Source organism: Apodemus sylvaticus, chromosome 15, assembly GCF_947179515.1.
Source record: "Apodemus sylvaticus chromosome 15, mApoSyl1.1, whole genome shotgun sequence".
NCBI classification, from domain to species: Eukaryota; Metazoa; Chordata; class Mammalia; order Rodentia; family Muridae; genus Apodemus; species Apodemus sylvaticus.
This window is the reverse complement of record NC_067486.1, coordinates 7,236,841-7,253,289: the sequence shown is the minus strand read 5'-3', so window position 1 is coordinate 7,253,289 and position 16,449 is coordinate 7,236,841. Positions and strand designations below refer to the sequence as shown.

The following is a 16,449-nucleotide window of genomic DNA, read 5'->3' as shown; positions in this document are numbered from 1 at the left end:
TGCGCACGCTTGGCGGAAGTGGCTGTTGCCGGGGGCAACAGTCAAACACTGTGTAGAACTGGTTGTCCCGGCCACTCACGATCGCCGCTACCGGAAGTAGCTGTTGTCCGGGCAACCAAAACCCAAATTAAGCAGCTAGAGGCCTGTGTGGACGGTCCAGGGGTCCAGGGCACTCGGGAGATGTTAGCTGGAGGAGCATGGCAATTCTTGGATTGAGAATGAGTGAGAGCGGTGGGCACTATGGGAGCATAGCCGCCGCGAAACACGGACTAGTTTTGCGCAGGCACTGATCGCTTCTGGAAATGCCTTCTGTTTTAGGTCTCCTGAAATCAGAAAGTGGGGAGCTCTGCTGCTGCGCACAGCTGATTTAGTTTCACAGCTGTCTACCGCCAGTCCCTGCACTGTCCGGCCAAGTCTCGTTCCTCACAATCTCAGACAGGGCAAGCTGGGGCAGCGCTGTTCTTCCAGGGCGCTCAGACACAACTGAGGATCCCATTTTAGTGTTACAAAGAGAAAAAAATGGATCGAAGAAATTCAAATAGAGGAGCAAAGAAAACTAACCTGTGCTTTGAAATGATCTCAAACCCATAGTTTGGCTAAATGGTGAGGTTTTTGTTTGCGGTGATGGCTCATTAAAATGTTCACTTGTTGATGAAAATTCCTGGAAAGCAGCTGTGCCTGTAACTAATTAAAACTGCAGTGATGAGGAGAGGCTGGGATTCTGCGGGTCCAGACTGATTACCTTGTCTCTGATAGCTTTAGCTCCTGGAACAGCCATCCATTGCCCTCCTGTGGGCCAGAACTAACGTCCCTATAACCTTTGTAATCTACAAACGTAGTTTTCACTAACTCAAAAGTTAAAAATGCCATCAAATAGCATCTGGTACTTAAAGAAAAGCTCCATTTTCTGCATGTGCCTCTCTGGCATTTCCAATCTACTTTAAATTTGCTGTGACTTAGGACTTTGTCCTGTAGAGCCACAGAACTGTGTGAAACTGCCTTCATGGTGGAACATGGAATCTGGGGTAACCTAAGTCTGTCATGGTCATTCATATTTGGCTTCAGAATAAACTACCTCTTATTTCCTGTATGCATTATGTGTACACACAAACACACACACACAAACACACACGTGCAGGAGCACACACATGCACGGAAAGAAAACTTCCCTTTTGAGTAAAGAAGTCAGCTCATGGTAAAGACATGTTTATTTCATATGACAGCACATTTCACAGGATATGTACAGAATGTATACCAGCAACTTTAATACTGTACTTCTATAAAGTATATAGTTATAAATACTGTATACCACATAAGCAATAAACCTCTTACATACATATAAACAGCAATCTACTAGAGAGAACAGAGACTCACAGAGATTCTTAGTGTCTGTTTTCTGCTTTTGACCAGAGTTGGTAAATACACACATGTTGAGGTCTTGGTAGCAAACTAACTTGCTTTGTGCGTTTCAGTAGCTACCAGACTTCCTGACAAGGCAGAGCCAGACGTTATAGTGGTTTACACCCGAGGGAGTCACTGCTCGGGGTTGCAATCCACACTGCTTCAGTTTCCTAAAGTGGATTAGCTCGCTAATGGGAAGTGGATACCATACACACTACTCACACAGGTGTTACAGCCACAATCTCAACAAGTTAATTCACATTTTGAAGCACACTGCTCTAGAAGTACTGCAGTTTAAAAGCTACTACTGCTGAAATGATTAGAACCCCAATAAGCACAATATAAAACTCACAAGAGTTATTGCTAACAGCAAGTTATGGCTGTAGCAGAGAGTTACTTCTATAAATACAGGATTTTGATAACACTGAGCATTTGCAAAGGTCTCTGTCCTAACAGATCTGCTCTACGATCGAAGTGCAATGCAGTCTGCTGTGCTTTGACACGAGGTGCGGGCAGCTGTAAAGTCTTTCTAAACTCACAATACACATCTTTAAGGTTCGTGTAGACTTAGGAACTTGGGTGTAAGCACATAACTCTTTTTATATAAAGAGAACATTAAGTCTTAATGGGTAAGGATGACTTCAACTTCAACTGACAACTAACCAACCAACCAAACAATAGCTTAGGGAGCTTTCTGACTGGCTTACCTAATGATATCAAAATACTATGTTTTTGTTTTTTGTTTTTGTTTTTGTTTTTTTTGTAAAAATTCCATGTATTTTTTTTCACAAAATTAATAAACGCAAGATCAGTTGCATACTGGCAGTGCAGGAGACAAAATCCACAGCTAATTTGAGGTATAGCCTCTAAAACCTTAAAAGCAGCATCACGATGTGTTATGTAGCCTCTTACATGGGAGAGAACGTACACTGGATATTTCCTAATTCAGACCACTCAACGGTGGGAAGCAAAGCCCCAGGCAATTGGTAAACAGAAAGGTATGGAAGGGAAAGGGGCACACGGAGGAAAGAGCACACTGCCGACCTTCCTCCTCCTCGACCTGGTGCTGTGTGCCTACTGTTCCAAGTATCTGCCCACATGACTGGCCATGTCTGTGCTGCCAATTGTAAATGCCCAGAGAAAGGCATAACAGAGGTACAGAGGAGGAAGGTAGTGAGGTGAATCTGAAGGGCTGGGGTGTAGGATAACAGGAAGCAGCAGTTCTGTGAAGGGATTACTCTGGGAAGTACAATCAGTGAAAATATATAATGAACAACTGGCAGTAGCCATCTTCTTCATAGTGAGATACTGAAAAAAGGACACTGTCAGAAGTGTTAGGGAAACTTTGATCTGAATTACATCAAGTTTTATAAGTATGTGGATGTATACATGTTTGTGTGCATACATACAGACATACACTCCTAGTGTATGTATACATACACAGACCTTTTGACTAAAGTGATGCCTTTCAAAGCAATCTCACCAGAACTCCAGAAGCTCTTTGGTAAGTATCCATGACTACCAATCCTCAAAAGCACAATGGGCTGGCAGTACTGTCAGCTGCAGTTGTGTGGGCTGTACGTGATTTATATATGAGTATCTGAGTAAGGACTATTTTCTAGAGTAGTTTTAAGCACTTTTAAAAATAGTTCCTGTTCTCTTCTATTCATCTGAAGAGAAAGAGCAGGACTCCAGTTAGTAAGAGGATGTCTTTGTTCTTTCTGATATACACAAATTCCAGCTTTATCCACATCCTCTAGTGGTATTTTACATAGCTATCAGTGCACTTACTGATTATTTATTGCACATAATGACTAATGCCCCATTCTCGTGGGTCTACCCTGACAAAACAGAAACAAACAGCCAGACCAGGCCAGGAGAAACCCCTTCCCTGCACGTAACTATCTTTCTGTGAAGTCCAATGTGGAAGGTGCCTTAGATGCCAGGGTTGTGCTAGGCCCTGCAGATGAGGCTGTGCCAGGTGGGAGCAGAGGGACAGGAGGAGGTGGTGGTGGTGGCCTTCTGGCTGGCAACACACAGAAAGAAACACTTGTACCTTTATTCCAGTCATCATCAAATGAAGCTGGTGCGTTACCCAGGAAGTCTGGATAAACTGACTTTGACTTTCCTGTTGTAGGAAAGTCATCATCTTCGTCAAAGGTTACCCATCCTTTGGGGTTGTTTGTTTTTACTGTAGACTGGCTCTGCAGATCAAAATTGTCCTCAAAACCATCAAGTGAACTTGAAGGCTTGCTCATGTGGTGGCTGAGAGGCATGAGAGGAGGGAAAGGACTGTTAGGAGCAGGCTCTTCTTTGGATAGCCAAGAAGTTGCCTCTGATTCTTGAGACTGAACTCTAAATGGGTTTCCAGGGGCAGCAGTCCTGTCTGTAAAAGGGTTCCTGCTGGACAGGCTGGAAAACGGGTTTGCAGAACTCCCCATACTTTCCTGTGACTTGGTTTGCTCTGGAACTGGAGGCATGGTTGGCATGCAACTTATAGAACTCAAAGAATTAACTTTACTTTGCGATGCAGAAGGCAACTGAATCACCGTCTTTGGGTCCGGGGTTAGAACAGGTGGAATCTGAACAGAAGGCTGAGCCTTTGATACAACAAGCGCACTAAGTGAGAGATCTTCAAATGGGTCGCTCTTCCATGTCGGCTCTTGTTTGACACCAGAGACCCCATTTGGTTTTACCTGGAAAAAGAATAAACACTGAGTGATTGATTTTTTTAAATGTATTAAATACTCCCATCTCTTCCAATTTTTATTATTTCTCCCCCCCCTTTTTTTTGAGCAACTATACAAATTTTAAAACTAAAAAGTACCTGTATAGAATTTTTGTTTTGGTGGCTTAATAAATAGGGTAAATGGATACAATTATGTTCTTTAAGAAATTATAACTAAATAAATCTGTTTTTTAAATCTCAAAGAAATGTGATGGAATAATTTCTTCCATTTAATTTTTGAAATTGCAAAAAAGAGAATTATACAAAATGAGTTTGGTCATGCTCTGTTCTTTTAAAGTTTAACGCAAACTTAAGAAAATTATATAATAAGAGCATTTGCTAAATGCACATAATAAACTTCCAACACCCATCTATGAGACTATGCTTCACCTAAATTCCCTATAGAAATTCAATTTTATGACTAAAAGCTAACTTGTTCATATATTCATAAATTCAAAACTATAAATGGAATCTTTTCCTTTTTGTACTCGGAAAAGTGAATTTTCAAAGCTTTCTTTTACTTTTTAATGATAGTTTGCCTTTGTAGCTTACTCGCTGAATAATATAAGTTTCCTTAACTGACCTTCCTTGTCCTGTCAAGCAAGACAGATAAAACCATTGCTTATTTAAAATGGAAGGGGACGTTCCATTTTTTATGAGCACTGATTTAAAAAAACAAACAAACAAACAAAAAAAATTCTCTGAATGCTCTGGCGTGTGAGGAATGTTAAGAGTTAACTTTCTGGCCATAAACATTTGTGCTTCTTCCTAAATCCCTTTGATCAGCATGAAGCTGGTTAGTGGAACCAGTTCAGGCCAGTTGCTGGACTGAACAGAGCTCGGATGGAATCAGACTGCCAATTACAGTGAGACCCGTATTACCTGTCCTCACCTTAGAATTACCTTAGATCAAAGCAAGATTTGGAAACTTGTGATGACATCTCTTTTACAGAGAAAGGTGCTGGAAGGGCTTTTAAGTATTATTAATTTTAATCTAAATTACCAATTCTTTCTTACCAAAAAGAATCTGGCTCCTAGAATTATCTGAAAAAAAATATTTCCCAAAAGAAACCTAAGGAAAAAGCAATTGGGTTTCCCCATTTATGGAGTTATGTCATATACAAAGACTTGGCAGTTTTGAAATTATACTTTTTAGTTTTGTTAATTTTCATAGAAAACAAAGCAAAAAATGGAAGACATTAGCAATAACTAATATGATTCCTAACAACCCCACAGTACTAAGAAAAAAAAGCAGATACGAGCTTACGATATGATAATAGAACTTATTAATGTGGATGAGTAGATGTAAATGGGTGAAACTTTAGATGTATGAAGCACTCATACATCTAATGCACGGGGAGACGGATGGAAAGCACACGGAAGGCTGATAAAGAGTCAGGTACCTGTTACCCTGTTGGTTGCTCCTGCTTCGAGAAAAGGAACACAGACATCAAAGGAAAGAGTTAGGACAATTCCAGAGCAAGCCGCAGCCCCAACGAGTCAGTCCTCAGAAAGCTTGTGGCCCTAGGTCACAGTGGGGCTCAAGAGTAGTAACACTTGCAGGTGACACTGTCAGTTAGAACACAACTCTGGTCTCTCTGCAACCTTATGATGTATGCTTTCACAGTGTTTAGGTTGATGACTGGCCCATTTTGTTATTCTATATTTCAGACCTAGAAGGCTAGAGAAGTCCGTAATTCCACTTTGCAGAAATACAACCTCACATTCATTACAAAAAGTCAGGATCCAGGTTTGCTCTGTGTTACTCTGAGTTTCTAAAGGATTTAGAAAATTAATTCCCTTACTGTTTATTAGTTGGAAAGTACAACAAGGTAAGAAACTAATTTTTGATGTTGAAATCTTAAATTACCATCTTTTAATAATTTCACTGTATTTAAAACAATCTGGTGTTCTTAAGAAATCAGACCTTCTAACACTGAAGCTTCTTGTGAACAGTGAGACATGTAAGAGGTAAGCGAATCCTGACAACTTAGAGAACCACCACACACTTCAGCATCTCGCTCCCTTACCCTTCCTAGTCCTTCTGCAGTACTTGGGATGACCCCGGTTATGCATGTGTGGCTAATGTCCCACCACTGATAGACAACAGTAACGTGATGCTCTGTGACTCAGTCTCCACGTCTTGACAAGCAAGGATGTCATGTGGCCAGTGTCCTGCCACTCATATGCATTAGTGCGATGCTTTGAACTGAACCTGAATGCAGACTCCTGGGCCCTTCCCGTGCTCTCAGCTCTCCTACAGCGTCCTGTGCAGCTGTCACTGTGCTGTTTCGTTCCCCTCTTTCTAGATTTTAGCTCACAGTGAGGTGACTAAGATGTCAGACTTCTGTCAGACCAGTGAGCCTCTGCTATGGCATGTAAGGGGATCCAGCACGCTCTCAAGCTAAGGGCAGTAGGTGACAGGAGAAAGCCTGCTCACATGTCTCTGCTTCAGATACACCATAAAGTTGGGTCTAGATTAATAAAGACTAGAAAATGACCAAACATTCGATTCTCAAACAATATAACACTAAACAAAATAACAAATAACTCAATAAATAATAAAACACTAAACTTGTCACAATTAAAATTCTTACCAATGAGCAGGGCTGTGGTGGCGCTCGCCTATAATCCCAGCACTTAGAGAGGCAGAGGCAGGAGGATTTCTGAGTTTGAGGCCAGCCTGGTCTACAGAGTGAATCCAGGACAGCCAGGGCTATACAGAGAAACCCTGTTTCGAAAAAACCAAATCCAAAAAACAAAACAAAACAAAACAAAACAAAAAAAAAACCAAATCTCCCCAGTGGTATATACATGGATACATTATATATATACTCAATGCATAGGAAAATCTCATTATTAAACTTTCAGCTACTTAGGAGAAATTTTCAAATTTGTACCATTTTTTTTTTTTTTATTTTTAAACAGCATGATTACTCTTATGATTCCAAATTCAAAAGGTAGAGAGAATGGCAGGAAGTCCCACTCGGCACCACACTCCTCCTCAGAGGACACTCTAGCCAGTGTGACCCCACATCACAGTTGCCACATAAGCAAGGCCTGGAAAGGTAGAGTGTCTGCTGAGCTGTGTGTCACATAAGGACGACCAGGGCAAAGAGAATCAGAACTCAGAGCAGACCACTGTCGTTTCTGGAGGGTAGACTACAAGAGTCAGCTCAGGGCTGGGCAGGGCTCAGCTCAGAAGTGTTCACCACAGAAGCAAGAAAGCGAGAGAACTGGAATTCAACTCCTGGACCCATGTCAAAACTGGGCCTCTGGGTGTGCTCTCAGCACAGGGGATCCTGCAGCTCAGTACAGCTAGACACACCTCCTCAGCGTGCCCTAGGTCCCTAAAAGACTGTCTCAAAAACCTCAGGCAGAGGGCTCCTGTGGAACCACATCTGAGGGTACAACAACATCATGGATACACACTCAAAAGGTAAGGCTGTTCCAAAACAGTCTACCATGCTACCTGTAAAAACTCTGTGCTGTTGGCTGCTAAGTCTTACCAAGCTCACTTCAGTGAGAGACAGATTCCAAACAACGGGAAGGATCAGAGAAAATGGTGGCTTGTCATCTACATAGTCTGACTACAGTGCCGAGCCACAGAAGGCTTCTACCTGAGCCTCCAGTTGTTTTAGCCATTGCCAAATGTCCATTTGCTCGTGCTAAAATTGTTCATAGCAGAGCCCTGATCTGCTTTCATACTGGTCTGCAGATACTTAAAGCCATTACAGTGGGTGGAACTGTGGAGCCTTCTCTTCTGAAATGGTATCTTAAGCAGTGCTGACCATGCTCACACTGACCAGATCTCATTGTTGGAGGAGAGGGATTAGCAGTACACATTCCCTCTTTGTAGGTCTCTATCTATATCTTCTGCACTACTACTTTAACCTAAAATAGAAGGTTATTTCTGTTTTCATCCTCTGAGAACACTGACCTTTTCTATGGTTTCCTTAGCTTTCACGAATGTAAGCAAGAGCCCAGGCAAGTGCCAACTGCTAATGGCTCCGAGTCTTAGCGACTTTATTTAGTATTTGCTTTGCAACAGAGATGTTTGAAATCATTTGCCAACTAGGTAGATATACCCATATAGCTATAAAAAATGTAAATTATTACTCATAAACTATGTTCAAAGGTTACTGCCAATATACAACATTCCAGATTAAGTCATGGATTTTTAAAACTTTACACATTGATTTGATTTTGATGGCATTTTCACGTAAAGAATTAGTGAGTCAGACAAATGCATATTAAATTTACCAATTTTAGATAAATGCACACAACAAAACTAAAACAACGTAAATACAGAACAAGTTAGCTTACAGGTAGTCATCACAGTAGTTATCACAACAGCCTAACACACAGCAGTGCTATGGACGAGACAGGGGGAATGCCCATGACTTCAACGTGTCAGGGCCGTGGAACAATTTTCTGTGAGACATAAATGAACAGATGTGCTCTTCTGTGGGTTTTGTGAGTGAATGAGCCTTCTGCTTAAAGCCCAAACTTTCTAAGCTACTCCTGTAACAACGGCAACCTCAGGACCCAGTGCCAGCTCAACATGGAGAAGAGCCCTGCTCAGGTCAGGAGGCACCGAAGACTCACTGCAGGAAATCAGCCATCATGCCAGTGTCTAAACACAGAGCTGATTTTGATTTGCCTCTCTCGAAAACTAACTCATCACCTCAGCAATAATAAGAGGCTTTCATTACTGTCGTTCATCTAATTAACTACCCGCCTAAAGGAAACAATGTACTTAACATGTTACAAATCAGCATGAGGAGGCACTTGGACTTCTGAAGAACCCTGCCCTAGTATCAGGGGAACTGAGAACTATTCAGCTGTTTAGCTAGCCTGGAACTTACTATGTAGACCAGGTTGGCCTTGAACTCATGAGTCTCCTACCTCTGCCTCCTAACCTGAGATTCCCTCCTAACCACTCCTGTGGCTCTCTGAGATTTTCTTACTTAAGCAACACATATAAAGAAACAAACCGTTAAAATCTCGATAGTCAACAGCATGTAATCATTTAAGCATCAAAGAATACCAAAGCCATCTCAAGATGCTATTACTTTCAAGTGGCAAAGATAAAATTTCCTATCTACTCTTATAGATGCTGGTCATTAAAATAAGTGTGCCCTGCACTATGCAGCGTGTGTATCAGGGACATTTCCTTCAGCAGTGACACTTACTTGCAGCTGTGGTGAGGAGTCTGGAGGCAAGCTTTGAGACGACCTGCTCCGAGGGGGGGGCTGTGGTGGGGTTTCCAAACTTGGTTGGGGGCCAGAGGGAGGCACGGGTGCCGCTATGGGGACAAGCGGGTCCTGTAACTTTTGAGCAGGTGTGGGTAGAGAAGGCTGCGTAGGAAATGCAGCCTGAGGCTTCAGAGGTTCTGGAAGGACAGCAGGACCTAAAACACCAAGGATCGTCACACATTAGCTGTGCTCTAAACATCGTGGGTTTTCTCTTGTTAATGGCAGAGGTATTCCAGTTGTTGCCTTTTTTCCATAGAACAGCCTCAATTTTAGGGGTACAAGGGGAAAATCCCTACTTTATGGAAGGTGGGCAAGAGAGTAAAAGGAGGACCACGGAGCCGAGTGTGTCCTGCAGTGCCTACCTTTCGATGTCTCCGAGGGCTTGCTTTGGCTTTCAGGAGTCAGTCTTCCGGCAGATGCCCGAGCCTGGCTCTGAGGGGCACTGATCACTCCAGCACGAGCTGGAATTGTCTACAGATAGAAACATACTAGTGACAATCTATTTTCAACAGTTAGATTCTGTGAAGAATCATGTCTCATTGACTCTCTGCCATAATTCCCACCTGGCCATCTTAACTGTTCATGACTTGTGGCTAAACAGTGATACTTTCCTTTTTTTTTTTTTTTTTTTAAATTTTTGATTGTGTACTGTGTACCAGGCACTTGTATGATATAAACATTTTTATTTAACCTTCAAAATCGTTTCATATATGACTCTGTCCTCCTTACTTTAAGTGAAGTATTACAGTGAAGACATGCATACCGAGGATGTAGCATTAGGATATAAGCTTGTGCCTGGCTAGCTGCAGGTGAGGACCTGACCGTGAGCGTGCTTCCTTAAGGAAGAGATGGGACACTCTGAGAGCATAAACAATGGAGATAAACTTAACAGTCTGGGAGACTTCAGAATTAACCTATTCCAGATTGTTTTAAACATGAAATAATATTCTTAAATGTCTAACTAAATATTCTAAACTAAACAAGCCAGAAGGCAACACTGGTGAACAATGTTTTTTATTCTCATATGTTTGGTGAAGGCTCTAAGCCAGATACTTACTTAAGATGAAATTAGTATAGATTTTTGGCGTGGAGTGTGTTTTAAGCAAAGGTCTCACTTTGTGGTCCCAGGCTGCTCTGGGACTCACTATGTCAACCAGGGTGGCCTTGGACTCACACCAACAGTTTCTCAGCCTCAGTCACCTAAATGCTGGGGTATGGAAGTAAAACAACTTTTAACCCCACAAAAATCCTGATTTCCCTTCCTTCTCCCTACACTATCAAGGTGTAGGCAGTATGGCAGTAGAGTCAGTATGAGAAGACTTCCCTTTGTGTGAAATAGAGAAAATATCAATCAATTATCTTGAGATATAGGCTATAAACATTTTAATTTAAAGAATAGAATTACATTCTATTCTTTAGAATAGAATAGAATCTTTCTTTAGAATCTTTAGAATAGAATAGAATAGTTAAGTAAACAGCTATAATCTAAGCATAGTGATAGTTCCAGGTTCTCTATTACTCCGATGTAGTTTCTATTATACTGCCTTAAGTTATTTTTTTTTTTTCCGAGACAGAGTTTCTCTGTATAGCCGTGGCTGTCCTGGAACTCACTCTGTAGACCAGGCTGGCCTCCAACTCAGAAATCCGCCTGCCTCTGCTTCCCGAGTGCGTGTGCCACCACCACCCAGCTCTCAAGTTATACTTTTAAAAAAGAAATTATTTGTGTGCGTGCACAGGCGTTCCTGCATGGCACATGTGTGACATCACAAGAAACTGTTGGGTCTCTCCTCCCATCATGACATGAGCTATGTGAGGTTATGACACGGGTCCTCAGGCTTGCATGGCAAGCACTTGACCTGCTGAGCCATCTCCATGGCCTATCGTTTCCTTTCTGAGTATCTGTTGTAGCTCAAAGTAATTTCATTTGAGTGAATAATGGAAAATACATGTATATATAATAGAACATATGGTAAGCACACAGAAAGCCATAGGTTTATAAAGTACTGAAAGAATCTTGCACGCCATCTCTCCCTTCTTATTTTTAGTATCTTTAGAAACATTTCTATTATATTATTCTATTATAATTTTATGCTAATCAAAGTCCTTAAAAATAATTTTTTTGGGGTAGGGGGACACAGGGTCTCTCTATATAGTCTTGACTGTCCTAGAAACTTATTATGTATACCATGCAGGCCTCAGTCTCAGAGTGATCCGTTTGCCCCTGCCTCTGAGTGCTGGGATTAAAGTTGTGTGCCACCACACCTAGCTGAAAGGATAACTTAATATTTCCACTGATTAAGTAGCTTAAATGCTAAGCAGCCATCCAAATACATTAGCTCTTCATATTTTGAGCGACACCAAGACCTTTATTGAGCATAGTTGAGTACATTATTTTTATCTTTGTTTAGTATAGCCATTTGGAAGTCTATGAGAGGCTGGGCTGGGATGTAGCTTAGAGGTGACCAGCTCCCGTATTTAAGAGATGAAGAACTGAAGCCTGAGAGGTTTCTTTTGATTCTCTCCGAGGTACCAAACAGACTAGTTGCAAACTGGAACCTAGGACAAACACCTCTTAACTCCCAGGCGAGGTGTCACCTACCGGTCGAGCTATACCATATCCACCAGGTCCTGGGCCTGCAAGTCCTGCTTGAGGGGAAGGCTGGTTACGCCCTGAAACAAAGACATCACATTTTATGTTTAAGTATAAGAAAGGGTAAAAAAAAAAAAAGTAAAAAGAAATAAGGAGCCATGTACTTCTATTCCCAGTGTCTATTTGCATGGTCCAGTTTTAAGGGGAAGTAACTACATTCAAGTGTTTTTACCTATATTATCTTTCCGTGTTGTTCCCGGGCTTTTGGGTGCTTTGAAGTAGAAAGGAAAAAGAATCAATCATAAGTAAACAGTAAAACCACAGTGCACGGCATCACCAGATTGCTCTGCCCACAGAGACAAAGGAGACAGCAACAAAACAAGCACCACACTGGGTAAAGACAGAAACTGGTGTATTAGAGACCTGCATAGGAGACAAAGGGAGTCATGCTAAGATGATCGTCTTCACAGACCTCTGTCCATGAACCTTGAAAGCTGGTGAGCTGGCAGGCAAATGGCCCCTGAGCCACAGCTCCTAAGAGCTTAACCTGTCATGATAAGAGGTCTCACTGTTGATAAAGTCATCTTAGGGTGAGGCCTTTCAGATTTCTACAATAGACTATTAGGATCAAGACAGAGGACCCCTGGCGGGCGGTGGTGGCGCACGCCTTTAATCCCAGCACTTGGAAGGCAGAGGCAGGTGGATTTCTGAGTTCGAGGCCAGCCTGGTCTACAGATCTACAGAGTGAGTTCCAGGACAGCCAGGGCTACACAGAGAAACCCTGTCTCGAAAAACAAAAAAAACAAAAACAAAAACAAAAACAACAACAACAAAAAAAGACAGAGGACCCATATATACATATTTAAGCAAACTCATTAGGAAGGTAGCCTACAGATAAAGAGATAATTACTCTGGGGGGGGGGCACAAAAAGTATCTAAGTCTTTCCATTTTGAGAAGAAATTCAAATACAATGGTTCTATTAAATACAACAGCTCATAAATAGTCTTAAAATGGTGCTAGTTTTAGTGGTCTGTTAAGCAAATCTAGCTCAATATCAAAATCTTTAGAAGTACCTTTTATTAAAAAACATCTAGAAAATATTAGATTCTAGGACCTTACAGTTACTAACTTATAAAACTTCAGGTTAATCAAGAACACTGTTAAACATGTGACTTATTCAAGAAAAAAATGAAGGCACTCTTCCTTCAACAGTAATTTCATGGCCTGAGTACACAGGACTAGGTAAGAACAACACAGGAATCTCAGGGACATTAAGGTGATTGCCACTGAAACTCTACATACAACACAGAAGGACAGGAGAGAGAAGTGCAGGGCTATGTGAGGAGCAGGGGGTGCTCCTGGCAGGGCCGAGTGTGCCATTAAACACTGAAGGGACGACACAACAAAAACCGTGTCTGTAAGGCAGAAGCCGGGTTAGTTACCTTCCATCTCTCTCCTAGCAACCCCGGGACTGGGAGGGGCTCCAACACCTTTTTAGAAAAAGAACAAAAGCTATATATTGCTCAGATCCCAGAGCACAGGATGAGAGGCAGGCACACAATTACTCTTGCATGAAGGGCCTTTTATTGCTTTAAATGTCTTGGAAGTTGTCAATCTAACTAAAGTGACTTTAGCTCAAAACTGACCCCGCCCTTTCCTCAAATCTAAGAACAGAAGCAGAGTCACAGCTTCCTCTTTATCTGAAATCACCGCAAGAAGGAATCAAAAATATTGTCTAGTGTAAAACTTTATGTGAGGAGAAGGAGGTGCTTCTGGTAGGACTGAGTGTGCCTTTAAGCACTCATAAGAAATGATCATCTCGTTTCTTATGTCTAGACTACTAATATGTTATTTCACAGTCAAAAAGGAAAATGAAGTTTTGCAGGTTATATATAAATAAAACTTCAGGTTAATCAAGAACTCTGTTAAACATGTGACTTATTCAAGAAAAAAATGAAGTCATAAATGAAGTTTCAATTTCATCTTAAATTTCTATGAAAACACACTGATCACCTCAAAGTTAGTTTCTGATGTATTCTCTAGGCTCTTACTTAGAGATTAGTGGCTGCAGAATAAGGTATGTGGAAGAGGAATTATGAAAAGAGGCATTTCAAATGGAACTGATTTCTAAATAAGCTATTGGTTTGCTAATATGATACAATTTTTCGTAAGTTCACTTCCAATTATTTTCTACAAATTGGTTTCTTAGGAAAGCAGCAGAATTCACCCTAAAAATAAACAAATGAATGAAAAAAAGTAATGTTTCATAGAAGCTACATTGTTTAAATAATTTAGCTATTCTTATTACAAAGTCATCAAAATTTTCACATAAGCTGTGTTAGTTCCACAACTGGACCTGAATCTCAGGGACCGACAACGGCAGGTAGCCAGAACGTCCGTGTGCCCAGGGGCTTTAGAAACATTAGCTGAAGCTGCTCAAGCTCTGAAGAATTGGTACAATCTCATCTTTTCTTGAGCCTTTAGACTGAGCTGTCAGTCGAAGTGGATCTAAGTGCTGGGGACTGAATCCACGGCTTGCACATGTCAGGGGAGCACACTGGTACATGCAAAGCTATACCTGCAGTTTCCATGTTAATGAAACAAATTACTTTTTAGATACATGCACCCAAGAGTAAATACAAATTACCTCATTGAAAAGAAGAAAAGTTATAGTTTTAAATAAACAGATGAGGCAAGAATTTGATGTTTTATTCAAAATGCAAAATAAGATATAGTTTATTAGTTATACTCACAGAGAACTAGGCTCTAATGTTAACAGGAATATACAAGTCTGGAGCTCTTTTACCATGGAGTATAAAAGCCACACATTTTGATGCTTACCAAACAGATTTAAACTGCCTCAAACTCCAAGATATTAATAAACCAGCATTCACACAGGATAGCAAATGTAAATGATTACCTCCAAATTCTTTTCTAGCAGGCGCAGGACTCCTAGCCCCTGAGTTCATAAGAAATTAGGCAGCAGAAAAGGAATGACATTAAATAAAGAGTTGAAATGTCAACATCTGCTCTAATAGTCATGAAAGCACACATCACGGATGACTGTGTAAATATCTAGACATCACACAAAGCTGTTCTTCAGTGCATGTGCTCACAAAAAGTGAACAACGCACTTAGCCGAGAGAACACTTAACGAGCTGTAAAAAGCACATTAAAAACATGTATGTTCCTCAGTTCTAAAATACATTTTCCAGAAATAAGTGTTAATTGTCTTCATAAAGCTACAGAAGAGAAATTTAACAAAACAACAACTTAGTTTTACCCAAGAAACATCATACATGCCCAACCACATCACAGTAGCGAAAGCATCAAGTATCTCCTGTGCAAAGCAAGGAGGCAGCCTGACCGTGCTCGCCGCCCTACTTGATAGATACACTGTCCTGCTGCTCCTCAGAGGTCCTTCTAGACAAGCTCAAGAGGTAACAATAATGATCACATACACACACAAGCAAATCCCAGAGAATACAGAAGAAAACATGCACAATGCGTTCAGATGGAGTAGAGGACAATTTTAAGTTAAACAGGCATCCCAAGAGTAGCTGGTTACCTGAAGGTGGAGGTGGTCTCTGTGGTGGGGCAGGACGTGCTGGAGGAGCAACTGGGCGGGGAGGGGGTGGCCTCTTGGGTTCTATGGTCTGGGAAGACTCCTTCTGGGCTGTGGGCTGGGTGTCACCTGGAGAGCCTAGGAAAGTGAGAGGTGAGGTCAGGTGCTCAGCGTGTGCTAGTGAGAAGGAATGTGCACATGGAACGAACTGACCCAGTTCTCTTCTCTCAAAATTCTGCACACTAAAGAAAGAAGAAAGCAGTTTCAGTGACTAAGGTCCAGTCTACCAAGGAACTACCTTCTGGAACCACGGGCACCATGATGCTGCCCTGTGCTGACCTCTACTTGGCTGCGGTGCTGAAAGCTGATTTACTAAGGAGGACTGTTAGGGACACTGGGGGGTGGGAGGGGAAGGAACTTCAACTGAGGAACTGCCTATGTCAGATTGGCTTGCAGGCCAGTTTCCTTGATTGATAATTGATGGGCCCAGACCTTGTGGGTAGTCCTACCCTTGGGCAGGTGGTCCAGGAGGAATAGGAAAGCAGACTGAGTTAGCTATTGGGAGCAAGTCTCTGCATCAGCTCCTGCCTCCAGATTCTTGCCTTGAGCTTCTGGCTTCCCTTAATTACCTGTAAACCAAATAAACCCTTCCCTCCCAAGCTGGCTTTGGTCAGTGTTTTAGAGTTTCTACTGTTGTGATGAAACACCACGAGCAAAAAGCAAGTTGGGGAAGAAAGGGCTTAGCTCACACTTCCATATTGCTGTTCATCATTGAAGGAAACTAGAGTACGAATCTGGAGGCAGGAGCTGATGCACAGGCCATGGAAGGGTGCTTCTTACTGGCTTGCTCCCCCTGGCTTGCTCAGCCTGCTCTCTTATAGAACCCCAGGGCCACTAGCTCAGAGA

At 41.8% G+C, this 16,449-nt stretch overlaps 1 protein-coding gene across 15 annotated transcripts in view; it reads right to left on the bottom strand.

Moving 5' to 3' along the window:
- Positions 1-1,190: 1,190 nt before the first annotated feature.
- The window catches only part of Synj1 (synaptojanin 1), a 77,784-nt gene continuing 62,525 nt past the window's right edge, over positions 1,191-16,449 (bottom strand). For 2 of the 15 annotated variants that reach the window (XM_052158638.1, XM_052158639.1), the window contains exons 24-32: positions 15,547-15,681; positions 14,899-14,937; positions 13,421-13,468; positions 12,210-12,248; positions 11,987-12,057; positions 9,750-9,858; positions 9,325-9,542; positions 5,533-5,556; positions 4,016-4,097 (exon numbers count right to left, since the gene is read on the bottom strand). In XM_052158638.1, coding sequence (XP_052014598.1) covers positions 5,536-5,556; positions 9,325-9,542; positions 9,750-9,858; positions 11,987-12,057; positions 12,210-12,248; positions 13,421-13,468; positions 14,899-14,937; positions 15,547-15,681 — 680 coding nt within the window. In that variant the 3' untranslated portion in view covers positions 4,016-4,097; positions 5,533-5,535. Of the gene's footprint in view, positions 4,098-5,532; positions 5,557-9,324; positions 9,543-9,749; positions 9,859-11,986; positions 12,058-12,209; positions 12,249-13,420; positions 13,469-14,898; positions 14,938-15,546; positions 15,682-16,449 lie in introns of all 15 variants that reach the window. The other 13 variants (XM_052158633.1, XM_052158647.1, XM_052158642.1 and 10 more) reach the window with 8 other exon arrangements.